The sequence below is a fragment of the Gouania willdenowi genome, chromosome 3 (assembly GCF_900634775.1).
Source record: "Gouania willdenowi chromosome 3, fGouWil2.1, whole genome shotgun sequence".
NCBI lineage: Eukaryota > Metazoa > Chordata > Actinopteri > Blenniiformes > Gobiesocidae > Gouania > Gouania willdenowi.
In genome coordinates this window covers 44,052,756-44,077,005 of record NC_041046.1, presented here as the reverse complement: position 1 = coordinate 44,077,005, position 24,250 = coordinate 44,052,756, and the positions used below count along the sequence as shown (strand labels likewise).

At 37.3% G+C, this 24,250-nt stretch overlaps 3 protein-coding genes across 5 annotated transcripts in view; 2 read left to right on the top strand and 1 right to left on the bottom strand.

Annotated features, from left to right (window-relative positions):
- The window catches only part of kiaa0895l, a 9,389-nt gene extending 8,839 nt beyond the window's left edge, over positions 1-550 (bottom strand). For all 3 annotated transcript variants that reach the window (XM_028435483.1, XM_028435493.1, XM_028435500.1), the window contains exon 1: positions 393-550. The gene's annotated coding sequence lies outside the window, so the exon portion shown is untranslated. The remainder of the gene's footprint in view (positions 1-392) is intronic.
- A 7,266-nt stretch (positions 551-7,816) lies between these two features.
- Positions 7,817-15,295, top strand: LOC114458601 (beta-1,3-galactosyltransferase 5-like). The gene is made up of 2 exons (XM_028441009.1): positions 7,817-7,872; positions 12,858-15,295. The coding sequence occupies exon 2, from the start codon at positions 12,867-12,869 to the stop codon at positions 14,007-14,009; it is 1,143 nt and encodes a 380-aa protein (XP_028296810.1). The 5' UTR covers positions 7,817-7,872; positions 12,858-12,866; the 3' UTR covers positions 14,010-15,295.
- A 6,230-nt stretch (positions 15,296-21,525) lies between these two features.
- LOC114454896 (nuclear receptor ROR-alpha-like) overlaps positions 21,526-24,250 on the top strand; it is a 39,022-nt gene continuing 36,297 nt past the window's right edge. Inside the window, exon 1 of the mRNA XM_028435769.1 lies at positions 21,526-21,704. Within this exon, the coding sequence (XP_028291570.1) occupies positions 21,596-21,704 (109 nt within the window). The 5' untranslated portion in view covers positions 21,526-21,595. The remainder of the gene's footprint in view (positions 21,705-24,250) is intronic.

Below are 24,250 nucleotides of genomic sequence, written 5' to 3'. Positions count from 1 at the left end.
CTATTTTCGACTTAAGTCTTATGACACATGGTTTGAAATCCTTAAAAATTATTTAGGTTTAGCTTTTTTATTTATTTATTTATTTATTTTTACTATTTCATGTGACAAAAACAGAATCAGAACAAATGTATTTGTTTACATGCAGCATTTAATTTTTTTTACGTTTGTAAACAAATACATGTTATAACACATCTATGAATAAATCATGGTTTTTTTTTTAATTAAAATGTGAATAATAAAGGTAATAAACGTGGCTCTGCTGCAGTTTTTCATAGAAACAATAGTCACTTTAGGTTTGGATCATATTTCAATCACTGAGGCTTCACTGAGCTCTACAAACATATAAACCACTACACTGCGCTCTTATTAGCTCATTATTAGCGCTAACTCACCGGCTCCTCTGCCGACAGCTGCCCGCAGCTCTGCCTCCTTTACCCGGTCATGTTTAGCGGAGACTCCAGCCTGGCTGAGGCCGGGCTCTGGTACTCTTTCACCGGGTAACGGTTCACTCAGAGCGGCCTCAGGCTGCAGGAAGCGGCGAGTTGGAAGTTATGACGTCAGACGCAAGAGCTGCGTGGAGCGTCAGGGTTCTGTGACGTCAAAACGTAGCCGACGCGTTTACATAAAAAAAAAAAATGGTATTAATAAATCAACAAACAAAATTTAAATAAAATAAAATGAAAACCAAAAAAGTTATATAAAATAAAAATAATAATAAAAATAAAAAATAAAATAAAAATTTCGAACTTGCTGACCAGCATTTCTCACTCTTCTGCTCCTTTATTATTCTAAATATTAATCCTGAAATTATGCTGTTTAATGTTTGGATTTTTTCTCTCATTTATCATCGAAGATAAAACATTATTATTATTATTATTATTATTATTATTATTATTATTATTATTATTATTATAAATCAAGTGAAATTAAATAAATTCACAACATAAAGTATATTTATGTGTGTTTCGAGCCCTGGGAGGTATGATGGAAAAATAACTTTCTAATGGTTTTGTTACTGTGATATACATCCTTTATTCAGAGGGTCAAAGTAGAAAAAGTTCTTTTTCATCCTTCCCTTGTTATTCCACATTTTGTAAAAAGTCAGCTCCAAACTTCTTTTTACAGACTATGCTCCAAACGGGCGACGTCACCTGCCGGAAACTTCTCCTCCTGACCATCCTCTCTCTCTTCTTACCATAGACATAATACATGCCTCCTGCTTGCTCTCAGATGCTATTTTTCCTTCTCCCTCATTTCCCTGCCTGCTGCTCTTTTGTCTTGTTTTGTCCTGTTCATATCTAACAGGAGCCTCTATCAGTATCCCAATCCTGAATCTAATCATGGAATTGATTAGCTGGTCTTTCTTCGCTTTTGGTCAAATTTCTCTATTAGAATGACGGGCAATGGGAGAGTTCACAAGTCCTGAGGATGTGGCAGACGTCCACCACCAGATTGGAATGTATGATATCGGGTCTTCTGCTGATTGGATCTGACATTTTCCTGAATTATCGCAAAATTGGATTACGTTGGCAGCACTATTGGAAGCCGCAGTTAACGACGAAAGGAGCCAAACTCTCCGAACTCTCTCAGATGGATTCCACCGTGGAACTTTAAGAGGAGGATAGTTTGTCTCACAGGATATGGCCACACTATTGGATTACTTATCGAACTGACCAGAGACAGTAGGGCTGGCAGCCATGTTATGGCTAGCTCGTCTCAAAACACCTTCTCTAATCTCATTCGGCCACCCCTGAATGAACAGCCTGTGGTCTGTTTTCTTTTCTCCAAACTCTCCAAGGACAGAATGTTGATAAGACGCTCTGACCTTACCCTCACTTTGCATGTACACCTGGACATGAAAAGTTCTGCCAACGAACTCTCGAGGTCATCTCTATGTGAGAGTCAGCAGCAGAGTCTGAGTAAACATGGGCTTATCTCAACGAACACTTTCACTCCTCCTACATCACTACATATCCTGTCTTTGTCACCGTCTCCTCTGGCTCCAACCCTCCTCCTTCTCAGCGGTTGGTCAGTAGGAGGCGCGCCATAAGGGCACCGCCACACTGTGGCTGACCTGTGAACTACCATCCTAAAGACCCATCCCTGTGCTAACGTGCTGTTGTATTGAATTGAATGTTGTGTTTGTTGGTTTCTGTCACAATGTTGGTGAAGAGTTTTTTTCATGATCCAAACTCCGCCCCTCTCTACAAGGGCCTCGTTTGGTTTTTGCCTTTTTTTTTTTTTATCTCTTCTTCCTCCCCATTGTTGTTATCCCATTTCTAATCTAAATAAGGGGCTCCTGTGCTCCCATGTTATGATTGTCTTTTCATGTTTTCTTGGACAGGATGAAACTGAAATGTAAATTTGTTGCTCTGTAACATATGCAATGACAAATAAACTCAACTCTAACTCTAGTAAAATTTCAGGTAGCAAAATATTGTATTGTTATGGCAAAATTATTAGTTATGCTTAATAATATATTTACTCATATATTTTTAATGCTTAAGCCTTGGGTTGTAAGTTTCCATTGTGTTATTCTCATGTCTTCATCTTTGCTTCCAGCACTGGGTCAGGCCACCCTTTCCAAAGCACATGATATCTCCCCAAAACGATAATCGCACAAGGACGCATAGGCACTCTGTGTGCGCACTCACATGCTTACACACACCCAAAGTCACACATACACACCCCATACACATCCATTCACACACACAAACGCATAAACGCACACACCTCCACTCCCATGACAACCAGATACCAGAACTGGTTGTTTTGACCCAAAGAAGAAAACTGTCTCTTATTTTCACTCTCCTCTTTCCCCCTCCTCTGTCCTCTTTATCTCCTGGGGGGGAGGAGGGAGTGGGACGGAGGGGCAATATACGTGATGTGTCAGAATTGTCTTTCACTCTGCCTTCGAACGTCTGGCCGGACGGTCACTAATTTTTGTTCCATATTTGTACACTCTTTTTACTTAGTTTTATAATAAACCTTTTTTATAAAATCATCAATGCTTCGCCTGGACTCCATCACTCAACCAGAGCAATAAATCATGTCTCCAAATGAGGTCAACCGCAAATTTTGCCGTAACAGTACATATACGTGTAAATATTTACTATGCTATTAGTGCGCATGCGCCTGTATGAGGCTTTCACACGTAGGATTTTGAAATTTAATTTTTTTCACTACTCCAGAATTCCAATTCTGGCAAAATTCCGAGCGACACACACACAGACAGACAGAGATTCCTTGCTTTTATGAACTTGTTTGGTGCGCGTAATAAACGGTCCCTGGAACCATTTCCTCATAACAAAAATAAAATGTCTAGAGATACGTTAGATTTAGCCAAAATTATAGGGTTATTGGGGTAGCTAAAAATAAATATGAGCTTTTAGATTTAGATTTAACATTTTTTTGTGTTACTTTTGGCCAGATTTACAGCAATATTTGTAAAATTTTTGGTATTTACGTACTGGTATTTACTTCTCGTAAAAATGTCAATGTTAAATCTAAATGTTAAATATTAAATCAAAAAATTAAATATTAAATCTAAATGTTAAATATTAAATCTAAATCTAAATGTTAAATCTAAATATTAAATATTAAACATTAAATCTAAATGTTAAATATTAAATCAAAATCTAAATGTTAAATCTAAATCTAAATGTTTAATATTGAATCTAAATATAAATGGCAAATGTAAATTTAAATGTTAAATATTAAATCAAAATCTAAATGTTAAATGTTAAATGTTAAATCAAAATCTAAATGTTAAATATTAAATCTAAATGTTAAATCTAAATGTTGAATGTAAATCTAAATGTTAAATCTAAAAATATATCTCAAATTTTGCTGTAAATCTGGTCAAAAGGAACATACAAAAATTCACGTATGTTTTTTAAACATGGTTTGTTTCTAAATGTTGCAAAAAGATGCTGTTTACTTTAGCATGTGCAACTTTAAAATGATGTGAAAAATGCAATATTTAATTGATTCGATCATCATTCACTGGGGTTTTTCTTTCCATAATGAGAAGTAAGGATAACACAGGACGCTAAAAGTTGGGAATCAAAGCTGGAGACTTTTTCAAAACAATCCAGCTCCTTGTGTTTTAGGTGTTAAGCCTAAAAATGTTGCACCAGACAATTTTGTGACCTTTTGGGAGGCATTTCCCTGTTGTTGTGTTTGCCTGGAGTAAACACTGAAGCTGTTTGACAGAGACTTTAATTCTTTTAATGACCCCATTCCACAAATATGAGCAGCACTTTAGATAAATATTATGACAGCCATTCTTCACATGAGCCAATGCTAATATGAGATCTAACACACCTGTGTGTGAAAGCTAAAGGTGGAGGAAGTTAAACATCAACCAGAGCCTTTCAGACACACCTGCTCAGGGTTTACATGTGGTCTTTTAGCTCAGGAAAAAAGATGGTGTCAATATGTTTGTACGGAATATTTCATACACAGGTCACATGTGTGTTAAAGGTGAATAAGAACATGAGCAAGAAAAAGCTGTTATTTATAATTCATCATCAGCAGGATTTTTAAAATGAAACAAAGGATGAAACAGTGATTGATTAGGAAAATGCTGCATTCAATAATTCAGTTTAATTTAGATCAAATGTACTGTAGATAAATGACAAATAGAATGAGCAATTACAAAAATAACAGATTTTTCCGATTTAACGTGTAAACAGTGCCACTTTAACGCAACAACATAAGAATTACAAAATACAAAATTACAAAATATTCTTCAAAATGTGTATTTTAAAAAAACTAGAACCCAGAGTGAACATATGAACCGTTCTATTTTAAACATATTAGCATGTCTACGTTTTCTGGCAGAAACTGAGATCTTTGGTCAGTGACTTTATCTCCTGCGCTTGTGAACACACTCACTCAGACAGATGTTTAAAACATCTAAAATGTTCTGATTCTGTAACTTGAGCACAACACAAAGAGGAAAAGAAAGTCTCTCCTTCCAAATTCCAAAGATGAATTTCGAACCTTTTCTGTGTCTATGTTGCGTATCTTTACATGTTGTGCAAACACGTCTGAGTAAATACGGCCAAATCGAGAACAAAAAGAAACTGCATCAGGATGTTAAAACTAACACGTCCACCTCAGGCTGAAGAAACGAGCACAAAAACTATGGAGCTCTCATTGTAAAGTTGCACAATTCATAGCAATCTAAATATAAATGTTAAATATAAATGTCACAGGTGCAACTAAATATTTAGTTAATATGCACATTTAGATTTAACACTTACATTTAGATTTAACATTTGGATTTAGATTTAATTGTTACATTTATATTTAATATTTAGATTTAACATCGACATATTTTCACAAGATAAAAAATATCACACATTTCACAAATATTGCTGTAAATCTTATCAAAAGAAACATGAAAAACGTTTTCAAACCTGTTTGGCTGCTAAACAGCTGTTTAGTGGGACTCATTTCATATCAAAGCATATTATTATAAAACTTCTAACATTACATGTTGAGTCTACAATAGCATGCTGTTCTGTAAAGTCTTGTATTTCTGTGTATTGTTCTAAAATATTTTAGTTCAGTGCAGGTAAGGGTTGCTTCAAAATGTAGAATTATTTCAAGATGAGCTCATACATCTCCATCATTAGTCTTTACAACACGTCCTTTTCAAAAATAGCAGAATCTACACTTATCAATGAAGGCAGTGGTTACAGGGTGTGTATCTGTAGTTCATATGTCTATACCAGGGCTCAATATGTCCCTGATCCAACACTTATGATACTCTGAAGTGTGGAACAGGGACACATTAAAACCTGTTGGACCCCCGACCCTCCAGGACCAAGTTTGGACACCCCTGAAACTGACCGAGTGCACGGATGGAATGAGTCAGCAAAAAAGTTAACAGCTAATTGCGCGCAAACACTGATCATTGACACCGGCCTGCTGCTCAATGTTACAAAAAGTTACTGTTTATTTTAGCATGTGCAAATTCACAATCAGCGCCCCATATACTGTACATACAGCTCCAGCATTGAGCCACATATCTGTGTGTACGTCATGGAATATTACATATTACATTACAAGGAAAACAAAAAGTTGGTCTGATGGCGGATACACTGATGCAGTGTTTTTGATCTGGAAGAACACTATACAGTACAGTACAGTACAGTGGTTCTCAACCAGAGACCAGGGACCCCATTGTACCTGAAGGTGGTTCAACATTATTATTATTTTTATTATATTTGCGTCATAATATTTAGTTATCTTAAAGACGTAAATCCTCATTTTATTCAGAAATAAATCGGTTAAAAGTGACCAAAAATGGTGGAAAAAGTGATGAAACTGGATTTCTTTTTTTTTTAAACACAGAAATTGTTTAAATTTGCAAATTAAAGTGGCCAAAAACGGACAGAAAAAGTGGTAAAAATGGTTCAAAGTGTCAATATTGGCCTAAAAGTGGCAGAAGTGGGGGGAAAAGTAAGAACAGTTGGTTTAAACTGGCAAATAATGGGCATGACAAATTGTGTGTGTGAATGGCAAAAAAATAAGCATGAAATATGGTGAAAAGAGGTTAAAAGTGACAATAAAGGGTCAACATGTGTGACATTAGGTGTAAAAGTGGTGGAAAGGGTTTATAAGTGATGAACATGTGTTGAAAGTGGGAAAAATATGTCATTGAAATTTAAAGTAGTCGTGTCAGAAATGGGAGCAATGTTCGTGCAGAGGATTACTTGAATATTTCAAGAGAATCGATCACTTTGGTATAAAAGCATGACATTTGGCACAGATACTCTAAGTTCGAATATGTCGCTACTGACAAAACACTCGTGGGGCAAAAAAATGCTTATTTTGTAAAAAAAAATGCGGCACCAGCGGACGCGTTTTATTCCTCACGAGTCCAAATACGTGGTTTGTTATCGGCTAGAAGCCGAATTGCGCCTTCAGGAGGCCACAGAGGTTTGGTGTTTTCCTGCACCAGGGGTAACCACAGTCAATGGGAGAAATCAGTATCAAAGTCACTCCTTTTTGCTCATACTCCTCTGAGGTTACCCCTGGTGCGGGAAAACACCAAACTTCCACGGCCTCAGGAGGACCACACCTTTCCGCTGACGCCTCGTTTGACCAGATCCGAGTATTATTTGGTTATATAATAACCACTGAATAGCAAATGCTGCCATCTTGAAAAATGGCCACCATATTTAAATTTTTGGTGGCCAACACCTTTTTTTTTTATAAAATAGTGGCTTTTAGAGAGTTTCTGTGTCAAATGTCATGCTTTTATACCAAAGTGACATTTTTTTAATACTCTGCTGCACTATGTAGCAAAAATGCTTCAAAAGGAGCAAAAATATAACAAAAATAAGTGATGTACTGTAAATAGGTTGAAATATGGCAAGTTTGGTGTAGTTGCAGAAAATGGGTAAAAATAAGCAAAAATGGGCTTTAATTGTTCAAAAAACATTCTTAGTTTCTTGAAGGCGTCTGGCGATCCCCTCCCAGTGTCTCACGACCCCAAGGTTGAGAACCAGTGTTCTAGTAGTCAACACAATGGTATTTATATTCATGAAGTGACGTATTTGTTTTTATTATTGTATAGATATGTATATATAGATCACATGCACTCACTCTGGTCTGTAGTCTGTAGTCACTGTGTGTGAAGCATGGACTTATTTTCCTAAGTGAGATAAGGTGAGGTGATGTAGGTCATTCTCAGGCTTTTTCTGGCTTTTTATGGCCAGGGCAGAAGTAGAGGGGGCGGAGCTTAGCAGATGAAATCCAAGGTGCGTCCAGTAGCTGCTACATCACAGGGATTGAGGTTCAGACGATGATGCATTCCAACATATTTCTGCTCAGAGGAGACATGCTGCTTCACAGGTGAGCCCTGCCTGTCCTCAATCAGGTCCTCAGCACATTTATTCACATTATTACTCTGTATGTGTCTGTTTGTGATGTCACTAATAATGCAAAGTAGTTTAATCACTAGTTTAATGTAAAGTGGTTTTCTCACCTTTTATTGTTGGATACCTGGCCCAAGGGCCACATATGGCCCTCTACTGCAGGGAGGGGGTCACCAGATGCCTTCAAGAAAGAAAGAATATTTTCTGAACGATTTGAGCCCATTTTTGCCTATTTTTACCCTTTTTCTGCAACTACACCAAACTTGCCATATTTTAACCTATTTACATCACTTTCTCTTGCCATATTTTTGCTCCTTTTAATGTATTTTTGCTACATTACTCCCATTTCTGACTTTTTTGGGACTTTTTTTCCACTTTCAACACATGTTCAGCACTTATAAACCCTTTCCACCACTTTTTCACCTAATGTCACATATGTTGACCCGTTATTGTCACTTTTAACCGCTTTTCACCAGATTTAATGATTATTTTTTGCCAATTCTACATTTACAAATTGTCATGCCCATTATTTGCCAGTTTAAACTAATTGTTCCTACTTTTTAAATAACATTACCCCATTTCTGCTACTTTTAGGCCAATATTGACCTTTTTACTATATTTTTTCTGTCTGTTCTTGGCCACTATAATTTTCAACTTTAAACCAATTTTTGTGGTTTTTAAAATCCCATTTAACCACCTTTTCCACCATTTTTGTCCATGTTCCACCCATTTTCTTTCTGATTAAAATGTTTCAAACTTTAACTTATTTTCATCACTTTTCTGCCATAGTTTTGCTCCTTTTAATGCTTTTTTGCTACATTACTCACATTTCTGCCACTTCTTAAAATTTCAAAACCTTTTCTGCACGTTGTTTTCACATTCAACACATGTTCAGCACTTATAAACCCTTTCCACCACTTTTCCACCTAATGTCACATATGTTGACCCATTATTGTCACTTTTAACCTCTTTTAATTATATTTCATGCTTATTTTTTTGCAAATTTAACCACATTCACAATTAGTCATGCCCATTATTTGCTAGTTTAAACTAATTGTTCCAATATTGACACCATGAACCCATTTTACCACTCTGTTTTTGCAACTTTTAACCAACTTGTACAGTACCTGTCTGAAGTATGTATTCATATAGTGGGAGCATAAGTAGAGTTGTCAATTATGACCAAATGAGTATGTGTTTGAAGGTTGGATGTACAAAGAGGTGTACATACTCTGTACATGTAGTGTGTGTTTGTTTTTTTTGTTTTTTTACAAATTTTTATTATTATTTTTTGTTTGGTGTATTTTTCTGTAAGGTATGTTTTTGGAGTCATGTGTATTTTTGTATCTTTTTGTGCATTTTTTGTATAATTATTGTTTTTTGTTGCCATTGCAGTGTGATTCTGGAGTCATTTTGTGTATTTTGAGTCATTTTCATATTTCTGTTGTCGTTTTGTGTACTTTTGGTATACATATTGGTTAGTTTTTTGTTTTATTTTACTCATCTAGTATATTTTTATTATGAATACATTATGTGTGGTGAGGGCGTGTTTTGAAATGTGTGTGTGTGTGAATCACTCCTCCTCCTCTGTAGCTCACACACATGCACACGCACATCAGTGACTCACATCAGGCCCAATAAGAGAGCCTCCCATCTCTCCGGTCTAACCCGTGTTGATTTCAAAATAAAATGAAAATAAACGTTTAGAAACGTATTCATCAAATAAGGAACAGTCAAAAGAGAAATCCACGGGAGCTTAAAACTTTGTAAAAGAGCCTTAAACTATCTTCCTCTCTCTCACTCGTGTGTTTACAGTCCGTGTTTGCTTGGCTGTGTGCGCAGCGATTGGCTCTGGCTGCACACGTGACTCTAGCTCAAGTGAGGAACTGTGCAGTGAAATAGATATAGATGGTGCGCTAGCGCCCCCTCACACTGAGGTCAAAAGCTGAATAGGTTTCACTTCTGGGTGAACATGAATGCGTCGTCCAGGCGAAATAAAATTTAAATAAATGTTTTGAAATAATCAAATTACTCCAAAAGAACGGATGCACAAACTTGGGATATTTGGAAGCCATTGACAAAGTTTGAGGTCGAACAGACACCGCGCCGGGGAGATATTCGCCCCACAAACACACGCACACACACACGCATACCTTTTTTGTATAATAGATAGACTAGTACAGTGCCTGTCGGAAGTATGCATTCATGTTGGAGCTTAAGTAGAGTTGTCAATTATGGCCAAATAAGTATGTGTATGAAGGTTGCCTTGCGCGCAGCGTTGCTAGTCAGGTGGGCCTTTCGGACTTCAGGTGACTCAGCATCACGTGCTGGCACATTGCCTCAAGTTTCCGCTCTTTTCAGCCACAGCCATCTTGAGCTGGACTCGGCTGCTGCAGCTATGTCTCTGGTGGCTTTTTTCAGCTGTTTGGGCTCCAGGCCCACTTTCTGAAGGAAGTAGAGCACTGATTTTGCTGGGAAACCGCGGCAGCCGACTTCAATGGGGTAGCTGGTTGCACGCCACCCCTTTAAAACAGCTTCATCAACCAGGTCTTGGTACTTGGCTTTTTTCAGTTGGTGGGACGTGGCTAGCCTCTCTTCCCGGGGCACCATGAGCTCAGCCATCATGATGGTTTTCATGCTCCTGGATAAAAGGACCTTATCTGGTCGGAGTGATGTCACTGCCACATCCTGCGGGAAGACAAGCCTGCTCTTCAGGTCCACTTTCAACTCCCAGTCGTTGCAAGGCAGAGGGTGGGTTCTTGGCCACTTTGCTGGTCTTATGAGCCTTGTCTCCTTTCCTCACAAAGGATGTGGCTTTAGGCAGTTGGGCCTGCTTGTTGTTGGCTTCAACTCCCTGCTGTTCCACCCATTTAGTGATTTCCGTCAGGACCTTGTCGCGCCTCCATCTGTACCGCCATTTAGCCAATGCCATTGGGCAGCCGGTCAGTATGTGGTTGAGTGTACAGGTGACTGCTCCGCATTGGTTGCAAGATGGATCTTCCTCTCCTCCACAGATCATCAGGTTTCTTGGGGTTGGCAGCAGGTCAGTCACAGAGCATAGGAGAAAACTCAACTTCCCCTGATCGGTCTGCCACAGTTCCTTCCAGGACAGTGGTTGCTCCTGTGCCTGTTCCCACTGTGTCCATCAACCCTGGGAGTCAAGTCCAATTGCTTTCACCTGGCACACCTCTTCTGCTGCCTCACAGACTCTTTGCACTATGAGGCCTCTTCTGGCTCTAGCATCAGCCCTGTTCCACCTTTCCTTGCTGTAGTGTCCAAGGCCTAGGAGTCCCTGGCATACCACACCCACGACATCCTGGTGTTTCCAATGGGATTCTGCTTCCATCACGGCTTGCTGGGGCTTCCACTTTACTCTTACTCTTGGCTTCGTTAATGAGCTGGCTAATCACTGCTGTATGCTCCAGGCATCCGGAATATCAGGGAACTCCTCCTTTTTGGATGCTGGAGTCGATAAATTGCTGAATTGTAGATAATACTTTGATTTACTTACTCACTCATGTAGTTTGGAGGTTTACCTTTTGTTTTGTGCAGTTTTGTTACTTTTCTGGTTGGCGCTACAATGTCTATGGAGTTTGGTTATCAGCGTCTCAAACATTTCACGGGAGCACGCACACACGCCCTCACCACACGTAAGGTATTTATAATAAAAATATACTAAACTAGTCAAATAAAACAAAAAACTGCACAATATTTATGCAAAAAGTACACAAAACGACAACAGAAATGCACTAAAACACACAATATGACTCCAAAAAACATACATCACAGAAAAATACACCAAACAACAACAAAAATATGAAAATGACTGAAAATACAAAAAACTAAATATTTATACAAAAAAAATCACAAATTGACAACAGAAATGCACAAAACTACACTAGAAAAGATACAAAAATACACATGACTCAAAAAAACATACATTACAGAAAAATACACCAAACAAAAAAAATATAAAAATGAGTAAAAGAAACAAACACATTTATTACGTGTCCCATAGAATCAAACCAGGGAAATCACACACGCTATTTTACTTTGCACATGAAAATAAACCCATTTAAAACACTACAGAATACAGAGTATGTACACCTTTGTACATCCAACCTTCAAACACATACTCATTTCGCCATAATTGACAACTGTACTTAAGCTCCCACATGAATACATACTTCTCACGAGCAGTGTACTCGTCATTTTAATTATTATTTCCCAAGAAAACCTTAGAAGTGGGAAACTAAAAAAAATAATTTTCCACACTTTTTTCAGATTTAGCATCCTTTTGTTAATAAATATAATATTTTTTGTTCATTTTTGCAAGTTCGTTTTGACACTTTTATAAAATTTTTGACATCATCCAGATAAGCTAACTTTTGCTCAATAAATACCACTTGTTTCCTTTTTCCCCTTCATTTCCCTTCTTTTTGTTGCACATTTTTGCCCTTTTTCTTGCCACATTTTGCTCATTTAATCTACCCTTTGCCATTACATGCCACCTGGTTCATTTTTATTTGCCCATTTTTTGTCCTCTCTTGACTGCTTTTGGCCCATTTTAGTCACTATTCTCTCTTTTCTTGTTACTTTTGTGCCACTTTTGACCATTTTTGGCCACCTGTTACTATGTCATCCACTACTCACTCCTTAAAAAAACCCAAAACTGACCAACCCCCTTAGGGTCGACGGCCCACCGGGATGATGTCTGGTATGCCAGATGGCCAGGTCACCCCTGCCTTCAGGGACAGTGGGGTCCTCGGTTTCTGGCGCCTTTATTTTGGGGGTTGCGGGCTAAAAAGGTTGAGAACCACTGCTTTAAGTCATTGAGCCTTCGCTGGCATTTAGTCTTTAGCTTAGTTAGAGTCAAGTATATTATATATAAGTAAGTATATTCAACAAAAACAGGCTGAGATGTTTGTTGATCTGATGTCTGCTTGTCTCTCTGTGTTTCAGGTTGAAAACATGGCCAATGATGGGATGCTGATGATCTTCTGTAAAGGCTTCACTTCTTGTTCCATTCGTCACTGTCTCATCCTCCTCCTATTTTTAGGAGCAGTTTTTTTCTTTTACAGCACAAACATTATTGAGATCAGATCCCACTGGAGCCACTACCAGTTGGTCAGGAACCAAACTGGGTTTTTGTATTATTTCCATAAAAGTCAGAATAAAAGCATTCTGAGCACAGTGAGCAGCCTCTCTCCAACGCTGCCGGATGCCATCAGTGTCTCTTCTGTGACCGAGGTCCCACCGTCTGACGCCGTACCTCACGTGTCTCCTGGGTTGTACTGGGTAGAGTATCCCTACCAGTACCGTTTTGTCATCAATGAGCCACAGAAGTGCCAGCAGGAGAACCCCTTTGTGGTGCTGATGGTTCCGGTGGCGCCTAAGAACAGGGTGGCACGCGACACCATCCGCAGCACGTGGGGTGGCGAACGCGTGGTGAAGGGTAAGGTGGTGACACTCCTCTTCCTCCTGGGACTGCAGGACAAGGCTAAGGAAGAGGAGAGGGGTCTGACACAGGAGAGCGAAGAGCACCGAGACCTGATTCAGGGCGACTTCATCGACTGCTACAAGAACCTCACCATCAAGACCATGGTGATGCTGGAGTGGCTGTACTCACACTGCCCTGAGGCGCCGTACGCCATGAAGATCGATTCCGACATGTTTTTGAACGTGGAGAACCTGGTGGGAATGCTCCTCAAAGCTCCACAGACCCACTACATGACCGGGCTAAGGGCGTGTAACTTTGTGGTTATCAGGGATCCAACATCAAAGTGGTATCTTCCTGAGGACGTTTATCCAGACCCGCAGTATCCCTGCTACATTTTGGGCCTCGGCTACGTTTTGTCTTCGGACTTACCGAGGAAGCTGGTGGAGGCGTCTCGTTACATCAAGGTGATCTACATAGAGGATGTGTTCTTGGGGCTGTGCATGCAGTACCTACAGATCCCCGTCACTCAGCACCCTAATGGATACTCTTTTAATGTCAACCCGCAGTCGTACAGACGCTGTGCGTTCTCCTCTCTTGTTGCAACCACAACCGATCCTCAGACGGACCTGGTGGCGCTCTGGAAAGACTTTAAAGCATCGGGTCCTGTCTGTTGACCTCAGAGACTTGTGCGTTTAAAATACAAGACTACACAAACTTTCTTATTGGTTTTTCTTTTACCCACAGTGACAGGGTCTCCATCTCACATTGGACCTGAATGTTATTTAAATAACAAACTCCACCATCACTTGAGAACCTTTCAATGCTATGTGTTTTAATCAGCCTGTGAATATATCAAAATCAGAATAAAAATCAGTTTTATTTGCCAAGTAGATTTTTTAGACAATACAAGGAATGTGACTTGGTGGATGGGGCTGCATACTTCCTGAAGTCTGCTATCATCTCCACTGTCTTTAGAGCGTTGAGCTCCAGGTTGTTGTGGCTACACCAGGACACCAGACGGTTTGTCTCCCACCTGTAGGCGGACTCGTCTCCATCAGAGATGAGCCCAATGAGGGTCGTATTGTTCACAAAAACTTCAGGAGCTTGAGCGACTGGTGAGAGGAGGTGCAGGGAACAGAGGAGGGATGTTACGGCCCCCTCTAGGATGTAACACCAAAAAGCTTGAGCTGAATAACTCTCCCTACGTGTCTGCTGCTGGTTGAATGTTGTGCTTCCTCTTTTCTGGTCCTCTCAGCCCTTTGAACAGCTCCTACTCCATCTCCACCTGATTGCTGATTTGAATCAGGTGTGTTAGGTGAGAGAGGAAGGGCACGCTGAGAGGCCAGGAGGCACCACCCGCAACAAGAGAGAACACAGTCCTGAGGAGTTCCAGTGAGACGGAGTCAAGCTTTAGGGTTGCTGGTCAGATGTGGACACAGGGTTTTGCAGCCCATTAGAGCTATGTGTAGATGGTGGATCGTGTTTGAAAGTAATGTTGGTGTTCTACTATATAATCTTAATTTTTAGTTCCTATTTTTAGGTTTGGGGCTTTGTTCCTAGTGGTTAGTTTAACGCTATGGTATACGTTTTAGCAAATAAGTAGGTTTTGAGTTTGAGAGCTGAGAGAGTAGCAGCCTCCCGTACTAAGAGTGGAAGCTGGTTTCATGGGCGGACTGGCGTATGGAGACACCGGGGATTTCCCCGGTGGGCCAGGCCGGTGGGCCTCTGGGTCGGGCCATGAGAAAGAGAAAAAGAAAGGGGGAATAAACATACCTGTCAAATATGCCGTTTTGGCCGGGAAACTGCCGTATTTTACCCCTCTTTCCCACTATCGTCCCGTATTAGTATTTTCCCATAAATATCCCATATTTTAATGTAATAATAATTAAAACATAAATAAATAAAAACATTCCTCTGCCTTATTAAACTCAATGCTGTCATTAGCCTCGCGAGAACTGCCACCTGAAATGGCCTGAGTGGCAGTTCTTAGATTAGATTAGATTAGATTAGTGCCGTCAGAAGAGAGATGGATAGATGAAGATGATCTGGCAAAAACACAAAGAACTGGTGTAAATACCTTGGAAACTGGAACATAGAGTTTATCTTCATAAAGACCATCAGGATGTGACACAGTTACACGTTCTGTTAGATTAATAACTGATATTTTAACGTCTACCACAGAGGAAGAACCACGTAAGTCACCATGAAAAATCATCCAATCACAAGCTCTACAAATATACACTGTTTAAAAAGTGTTAAATAATGTAAAGTTTGTCATAAATATGTTTAATAAGTCATTAGTGAATACGAGAGAACCACATGACTCAGCATGAGAAAATACAAGAAAATATGTAATAAAATAAAATGTTAATGTATAACTTAAAGACAAGAAATGTGAAATGAACAGTAAATATGCAACGTGTTGACTTAAATATGAACTGTAGGTATATTAAATAAACACATGTGCTTCATAAACACATTTATGTTTTAATTTAGGCTGTTTTATAATTTAGGAATTAGGGCTGGGCGATATATCGAGATTCAAGATGCATCGAGTTTTCTATTTTGATGATATAGAAAACTACAATATTGTATATATCAATAAATATTATATTTTGTATAAAAATACTCATTTTAGGAGTCGCTGCTTTTACTTCTCAGAATACAACTCATTTCAATGGATTAATGAGTGCGTCCTAACCCAGACCTTCCCCATAACAGAACTCACTCACACGTACGGTTTAGATTCTTAATCCGAGGAAAACCCGAGTTCGGGCTGGGCTCGGGCCTCATTCTGCTGAGGGTGAGACCTGAACCCCCCAGAGGGGGCGTGGCGGCCCATGACCCCACAGCGAGGGGTCAAGGGGCGACTGCAGAGTTACACTTTCAGTGGATTGTTCTTCGTTGGTGTTCGGCGGACTATCGATAGTAGTTTGAAGAAGTGTTGATGCTGTAAATGGTATCATCATGCTCATGGGTAATAGTCGCCGATACCGATGCCAGCCTTTTAGTGCTGTATCGGGACTCCTACCGATACTAGTATCGATATCAGCACAACATTAATTGAAAATAAAATAAAGAGAATTTTCTTTAACGTTCAACCAGACTCTGTCATGTCTCGGTGCATTCTGGTCCAGGAAAAGTCGCAGACTGTGGTCTTGTGCACCACACTACTGCTGATAGAGGTGTGCGATGGTATCTGGCTTGTTTAGAGCAGACTGACCAGGAGAGATTCTGTAATTACATATGAGTGTGTGGTCCACCTGTAGAATAGATGTGTTCCTGTCCTTTGTTACACACATGTATAGAATAGATGTTACCGTGCTGTATTATGGATGTATAAAGAATAGATGTGTTCCTGTCCTTAGTCACAGATGTACAGTATAAAGGATAGATTTATTCCTAAATGTCCATAAAGAGACAAACGGAATATGTTAAACCAAAGCAAAAGAATACAAAAATCCTGCAAATGAATATGTCACGACACTTAGAAATATAAAAAATTCCATAGCAGTATGAAATACATGTCTAGTGTAAAAGCATCTGACCTGAAAATTGTTGTAAAAACTGTTGATTTTAATTGGAGGACAAAAGGGCAGTAAAAGTTAACTGAATTTAATTAGAAAAATTAGAAACAGCATCTGTTCAAATACATTTTGAGGTAAAATTACTCGATTTTTAAAATTAATAAATCTAGAATAGAACATGATAACTGATTGTATTAATAGCCTCCATAAATTAATTTATAAAGTATGTTTGTGAGTGGCTGTTATTTACAGAGCAGTTAAACGTTCATTAACAAGAGACACACACACATTATTTTATTATTTACTCACATAATTAAAAAAAGCAGGTAGAACAGGAGCTGAAACAGGACATCCTCTAACAGTCATTATACACGTGAATTATTAAAGTAAATATCATGGTTTAGTGTTTCGTGTACACAGCGATCACAGTGGAGCCACAAAAATGTGTTTTTTGATCAGAGGGTCACATGATTAACATTCACATTAGCATTTAGAATGACAAATCTAAGCTTTTGTGTACTTTTGTTGTCATTTTCTATAATTTTGTATCTTTCTTTGAGTAATTTTGTGTATTTTTGATGTACTTACGTAAAAATATACTTGAGAGTCAATGACGGGATATGTGGTGCCGAATATAAAAACTTGGTCACTGTTTCATAGCTGACATATTTTGAAAAATTAGCAAATTTTTCTTTCATTTGAGACATGAATTCATGGAAAACAGCATGTTCTATACCATTGTTAAAACTGAAAAATCTAAATGTAAATGTTAAATCTAAAGCGTCTATTGAGCACGAGACACCGCTCAGACCACCAACTGCGACTCAGTGAGTGGTGGAGTGTGGAGTGTGGGCGGGGCCTCGTGATTGACAATTCGCCGACCTGCTCAGTTTGCATAATTTCTAAACATCTAGCTTTACATTTGGTGACCGATTTAACATTTAGATTTTGATTCACTATTTACTTTTACATTTAGATTTACATTTAACATTTAGATTTAACATTTGGATTTAGATTTAACATTTAAATTTAGATGTAACATTTAGATTTAACATTTGGATTTAGATTTAACATTTAAATTTAGATTTACATTTAACATTTAGATTTTCATTTATCATTTAGATTTAACATTTAGATTTAATATTTAGATTTAACATTTAGATTTAGATTTAACATTTATATTTAGATGTAACATGTAGGTTAAACTTTTACATTTAGATTTACATTTAACATTTAGATTTAACATTTAGATTTAACATTTAGGTTTAACTTTTGCATTTAGATTTACATTTAACATTTAGATTCAACATTTACATTTAGATTTATTTTCATGTTTACACATTTTAACAATGATATAGAATATACTGTTTTACATGAATTTCTGTCTTAAATGAAATAAAAATGCGCTAAATGTTTAAAATATGATTATGTTTTGCTCGCTCTTCTTCACTCTGCTCTGAATCTGTCCAAACAAAGCAGGCATTTCAAAGACTTCCCTCACATGTGAGTGTGACGTTAGTAATGACATCATACTCACTGTAAAGTCCAACATCTATAGCTTTCACAAACTGTGTGTGGATTTATAAAAAACAACTTTTATGATCTTTTTAAAGTTAAACAGTATGTTCTGATTTTCGTTAAAATTTCCCCATTCCCAGAAAAATCATTTTAGGAATTTTTGGAGTCATTCTGTAAATCAGATGTAATGTAAGAAATCAGATAATGGGAAAACATTGACTCTGTGGCTCTGTTTTACTGCCCCCGTGTGGAGACAGAGCGAAACTACACACACTTTGATCAGACAGGAGAAGAAAGGGCAGAACAAGACAAGGTAGGTTAGGACAGGATAAGACAAGACATGATTTAATATGACAAGACAAGGCAGGCTAAGACAACACAGAATAGGACTACAAAAGAAGATCTATTACTGTAATAAGACAAGACAAGAAAAAAAACATGAGAAAAGACATGACAGCATTTAACAAGACAGCATGAGAAGACAGGAGAAGAAATGGCAAAAACAAGACAAGTTAGTACAATACAGGATAATACATATTTAATTCATTTAAAAAGAACACACGAGGAACGCAATCAATCTATGCATAAGACAAGACAAGAAAAGACAGGATTTAATGAGAAAGGACAAGACAAGACAGGATTTAAGTCTTTTTGTGTATATTTCTCTCTCATTTTGCATATTTTGTTGGCATTTTACAATAATAACAATAATAACAACTCACTTATGTTGCATTTTGTGTGGTTTTATTGTCGTTTTGTGTATTTTAGTGTTTTTCCAAGTCATTTTGTGTATTCATGTTGTCATTTTGTGTGTTGTTTTTAGTCAGTTTGTTCATTTTTGAAAACTTTTGTGTGTTTTTGGAGTGTTGTGTAGTTTTCTCTCATTTTGCTTATTTTGTTGTCATTTTATAATGATAATTATAACATAATACAACAATAATATTAACTCACATACTGTATGTTGCATTTTTTTTTGTTTTTTTTTAGAATCATTTTTTGTATTCTTGTTGCCATTTGTGCATTTAAGTCACTTTGTGTAATCATGTTGTCATTTTGTGTGTTGTTTTAGTCAATTTGTTCATTTTTGAAAACTTTTAGAGTCATGTTGTGTATATTTCTCTCATTTTGCATATTTTGTTGCCATTTTATAATAATAATAATAATAACAACAAGCCAAGACCTATATTTGCAAAATGAATACGTATTTGCCAATTGAAAATTGGCACAAAATGTCAACCTGTAATATAAGTTATATATTTCAGGCTGACCTTGGGGTCACACATTGAAAGGAAATGTTGTTCAATGGTACCAGTCTGGGAACTGTATCTCAATTTGAGTCCAATTTGTAGGTAATTTTTATTTATTTACTTTTTTTGTGATGTCATGAACTTTGACCCCTGCTGATCTTTTTACTGGTAGGTCGTACAGCTTCAGTCCAGTGAAATAAAATACTCTACTTGAGATGAGCTTTTCATAAAAGTAAGCATCGAACTGCTACGGTTAAATATTCGTAGAGATATTGAAAAATTTGGTTTTTGACACTTAACGCGACCTTGACATTGACATTTTGGCTCCAAAACAGGTCGACTGCACATGCTTGACATTGTCTCTATGAGATGACGTGTCATTAGTGCTGCATTAATAGTCTATGGGAGGAGTTCCACGAGAAAAAATAATAAGAACTCCTAAGATTACAATGTATTTGGCATTTTTCAGTTTCGAAATGCAATAATTTATAATAATAATAACTTACATATGTTGCATTTTGTGTTGTTTTTGGGAGTCATTTAAAATATCTTCATTCATTTTGTTGTATGTTCAGTGATTGGTCGTGTTCTCGTTGTTTCTTCTACAGTGACGAGGAGAAACCAGAAACCGTCCTGTGTGTGATGTTCATCATGAGCTTCATGAATGAACACATTCTGGATGTTTTTCCTTCACTGTGACTGTGAGCCAAACGTTGGATCCTTGAGGCTTTTCCTCCAGGCTGCAGGAAAACTGCCAACTCCTTATTTCATCTGGACTAATTAAAATGATGCAATCAATGGTAACACCCTCCTCTACCATGGCCCAGGATCTGAGACTGAGACACAGAATGAAAGAGGAGTTATAGCGATGATGGAAAATGTCTGTCTGATCCCAGGGTCACATGATCAACACTCACATCAGCATTTAGAATAATGAGAAACATAAGAATGAATGAACACAGGAAACCACAAAAGGACTGGGTTTAGTTTTTGGGGTTTTTTTTGGGATGTGTATGTGCTGTTTTTGGAGTTATTGTCTGTATTTCTGTGTTTTTTCAGTCAATTTAAGCATTTTTGTTGATTGTTAATTTGAATATTTTAGTTTTCATTTTGTGTATTTTTGTTGTCATTTTGGTGAATGTGTTTAAATCATTTTTACTGTATCTTGTCATTTGTAGTCTTTAACCAATTTGTTAATTTTTCTGACTTTTTTGTGTCTTTGAAGTCATTTTGTGAATTTTTCTCATTTTGGGTGTGTTTGCACTGTTTTTGGAGTTATTTATTGTACATTTCTGTAATTTTGTTTATTTTTGTGTTTCTTAGTCATTTTGTATATTTTTGTTGTCATTTTGTGTATTTTTGTTGTCATTTTAGTGCATTTGTTTTAAAGTCATTTTGTGTATTAATCTTGTCATTTGTGGTCTTTTGCTTATTTGTGTATTTTTGTTGACTTTTGTGTGGGAACGTGGGACGTGCTCTTGTGTGTTTTTGGAGTTATTTTGTACAGATGTAGTAGTTTTGTTTGTCCGTGGGCCTATAGTCTGATGCTTTCTGAGCTTATAGTTATTTTTCATTTTAAAACTCCAAGTTCCATGCAAATAATATACTGTGTGTTTATGTTTGTGAGCCAAAAATGTACATCAATATGTTTCATTAAATATTTCTGTCCAGATATAAATGAAATATTCTTATTTTTCTATTTTTTCTGGGATGGGAGGGGTTTGAAATGTGTTTAAACTCCTCCTCATTGTTTGGATGAAAATCCGTCACACGTGCACGCGCACATGCACAAGCACAGCTTTCATGATTCCCAGAGTGTGCAGATGCTGAACATCTGCTGAGGACAGACAGTGGTTCCATCAGTGACTGAACCCGGGGGTCCGGAGCGCGCACGGCCCGTTCCAGTTATAGTAACGAGTAACGGGGTCTTCTGCTCGGTTTGGGATTTGTTCTTCTCTCGGTTCATGGATGGAGTCCACCGGGCACGACGCGGTCAGAGAGCCGGGAAAGAGCTGCTCTGAGGCGGCTACACCGGAGAGGACGCACCGCAGTTTGGACTCCATCTCAGCCCGGAAAGGTAGGAGCATGCTGGTCTTCATCTAGTCATCATCATCTAGTCACCTGGGAGCAATATATACAGATACAAACCTGGATGTCTTTGATCTTCTGTGAGGCTTTTGGAGATTCTGCTCCAACAAAAGAAAAATGTCTTAGAATAAATCTGAGGTAGTTTTACTTTGAAGTTTTCTCTCCATAATCCCGGTCTTAATCTGGACTTCCTCTGAGGCTTTGTCTGACCCTTAAAAGTAAGAACTCCACCACTAAAGGAAAAGTTTTCCTCCAATGATCAAATCTCTAACCCAGTGTTTTTCAACCTTGGGGTCGTGATCCCCATGTGGGGTCGCCTGGAAATAAAATTAAGAAAAAAATGTCTTGGTTATTTTTTTTTTACCCTTTTTCTGCAACTACACCAAACTTTCCATATTTTAACCAATTTTCATCACTTGTTCTTGCCATATTTTTTGCTCCATTTAATACATTTTTGCTCCATTTCTCCCATTTATGACACTATTAAATTTCTATGCCTTTTCTGCACATTTTTTTCCTCACTTTCACTACATTTTCAGCACTTATAAACCACTTTCACCGTTTGTCATGCCCATTATTTCCCAGTTTAAACTAATTCCTTTCCCCCCATTTCAGCCACTTTTAAACCAATATTGACACTTTGAACCCTTTTTAACACTTTTTCTGTCTGTTGTCCACTCTAATTTGCAACATTTAACCAATTTCTGTTTTATTTAAAAAAAATCCCATTTCACCTCCTTTTCCGCCATTTTTGGTCACTTTGAACCATTTTATTAGTGAGTAAAACCAGGATTTCTATCTTTAAGATGACTATAATAATAATAATAAATGTTCCTGGATAACAGTGGATATTATTCAGATGAATAAATAAATGTGGTTATCACAGATTCATAGAACAATAAACCATCATTTTACTGACTTTATGGATGGACCCCAAAAATCTCTCCCCTTTATTCCCCCTTATAGATGGTCCTGTCTCCACATGACTTCAATGTTCATGTCTGTGTTCAACCACCTTCTGCTACAGTGGGGGTCCCTGCTCTCTGGGACCTTTATTTGGGGGGTGGTGGCCTGAACATGTTGAGAACCACTGAACTAGAGTGTCCACATACTTTTTCTGTGAACTGTTGACTTTTTGAAAAAAGGAAATAAAGTCATCGTCCAATCAGAGTCCTGGGAAATGTCAGCATTAATTCTGAGTCGAATTAATGTAAATCATGACGTCATCCGTGAAGCAGGAAACACGGATGAAGGAACAACGAGTCTGCGTCTTATTTCTGATGTTTCATCATGTTTCACTGCTGTTTCTGTATCTATTTAAAGATCATCACACCAGTGGAGTCACTAGATAGAGGATTATAGATAGATAGATAGATAGATAGATACCGTAAATATATCTATCTATCTATCTATCTATCTATCTATATATATATATATATATATATATATATATAGATAGAGAGATACCGTAAATATATCTATCTATCTATCTATCTATCTATCTATCTATCTATCTATCTATATAGATAGATAGATAGATAGATAGATAGATAGATAGATAGATAGATAGATAGATATATAGATAGATAGATACCGTAAATATATCTATCTATCTATCTATCTATCTATCTATCTATCTATCTATCTATATAGATAGATAGATAGATAGATAGATAGATAGATAGATAGATAGATATATAGATAGATAGATACCGTAAATATATCTATCTATCTATCTATCTATCTATCTATCTATCTACAGTATCTATATATATATAGATAGATAGATAGATAGATAGATACCGTAAATATATATATCTATCTATCTATCTATCTATCTATATATATATATATATATATATAGATAGATAGAGAGATACCGTAAATATATCTATCTATCTATCTATCTATCTATCTATCTATCTATCTATCTATATATATATATATATAGATATAGATAGATAGATAGATAGATACAGTAGATACCGTAAATATATCTATCTATATAGATAGATAGATAGATAGAGATAGTGTGTGTGTTTATGTAACAGCGGCTCTGGCAGTAATAAAAACACAGTAAGTGTTTGAGACGAGCAGAGACGTTCAGTCCCAAACTGAGCTGAAATCATGAAGAGTAAATAATGAAAGATGGATAAAAACAGACTTTATAGAGCGAGAGAGAGAGAGAGAGAGAGAGAGAGAGAGAGAGAGAGAGCGCAGACAGGACTGGATGAAACCAGATTATTCCTGCACTCTGGAATAAGGATGCACGAAATGTTATCGTAAACGATATACATATATCGTCTAAAACATTCTCACCAGTAATAATTAGGGATGTAACGATTCACTCAACCCCCGATACGATTCGATTCACGATACTGGGTTCACAATATGATTCCCTAACGATTTATTTTAATAAAAGGGACTGTAAACAAATGATGACTGAAAAATATTCCTTTTTTTTCTTGGGAAAAAAAAACTAGAAAATACTGTACTATTTTACTTTTATTTTTCATTGTAAAAAGAATCCTTTGA

Excerpts from the sequence above, each read along its gene's own strand:
- LOC114458601 (XM_028441009.1), top strand. The coding sequence starts at position 12,867 with ATGGCCAATGATGGGATGCTGATGATCTTCTGTAAAGGCTTCACTTCT.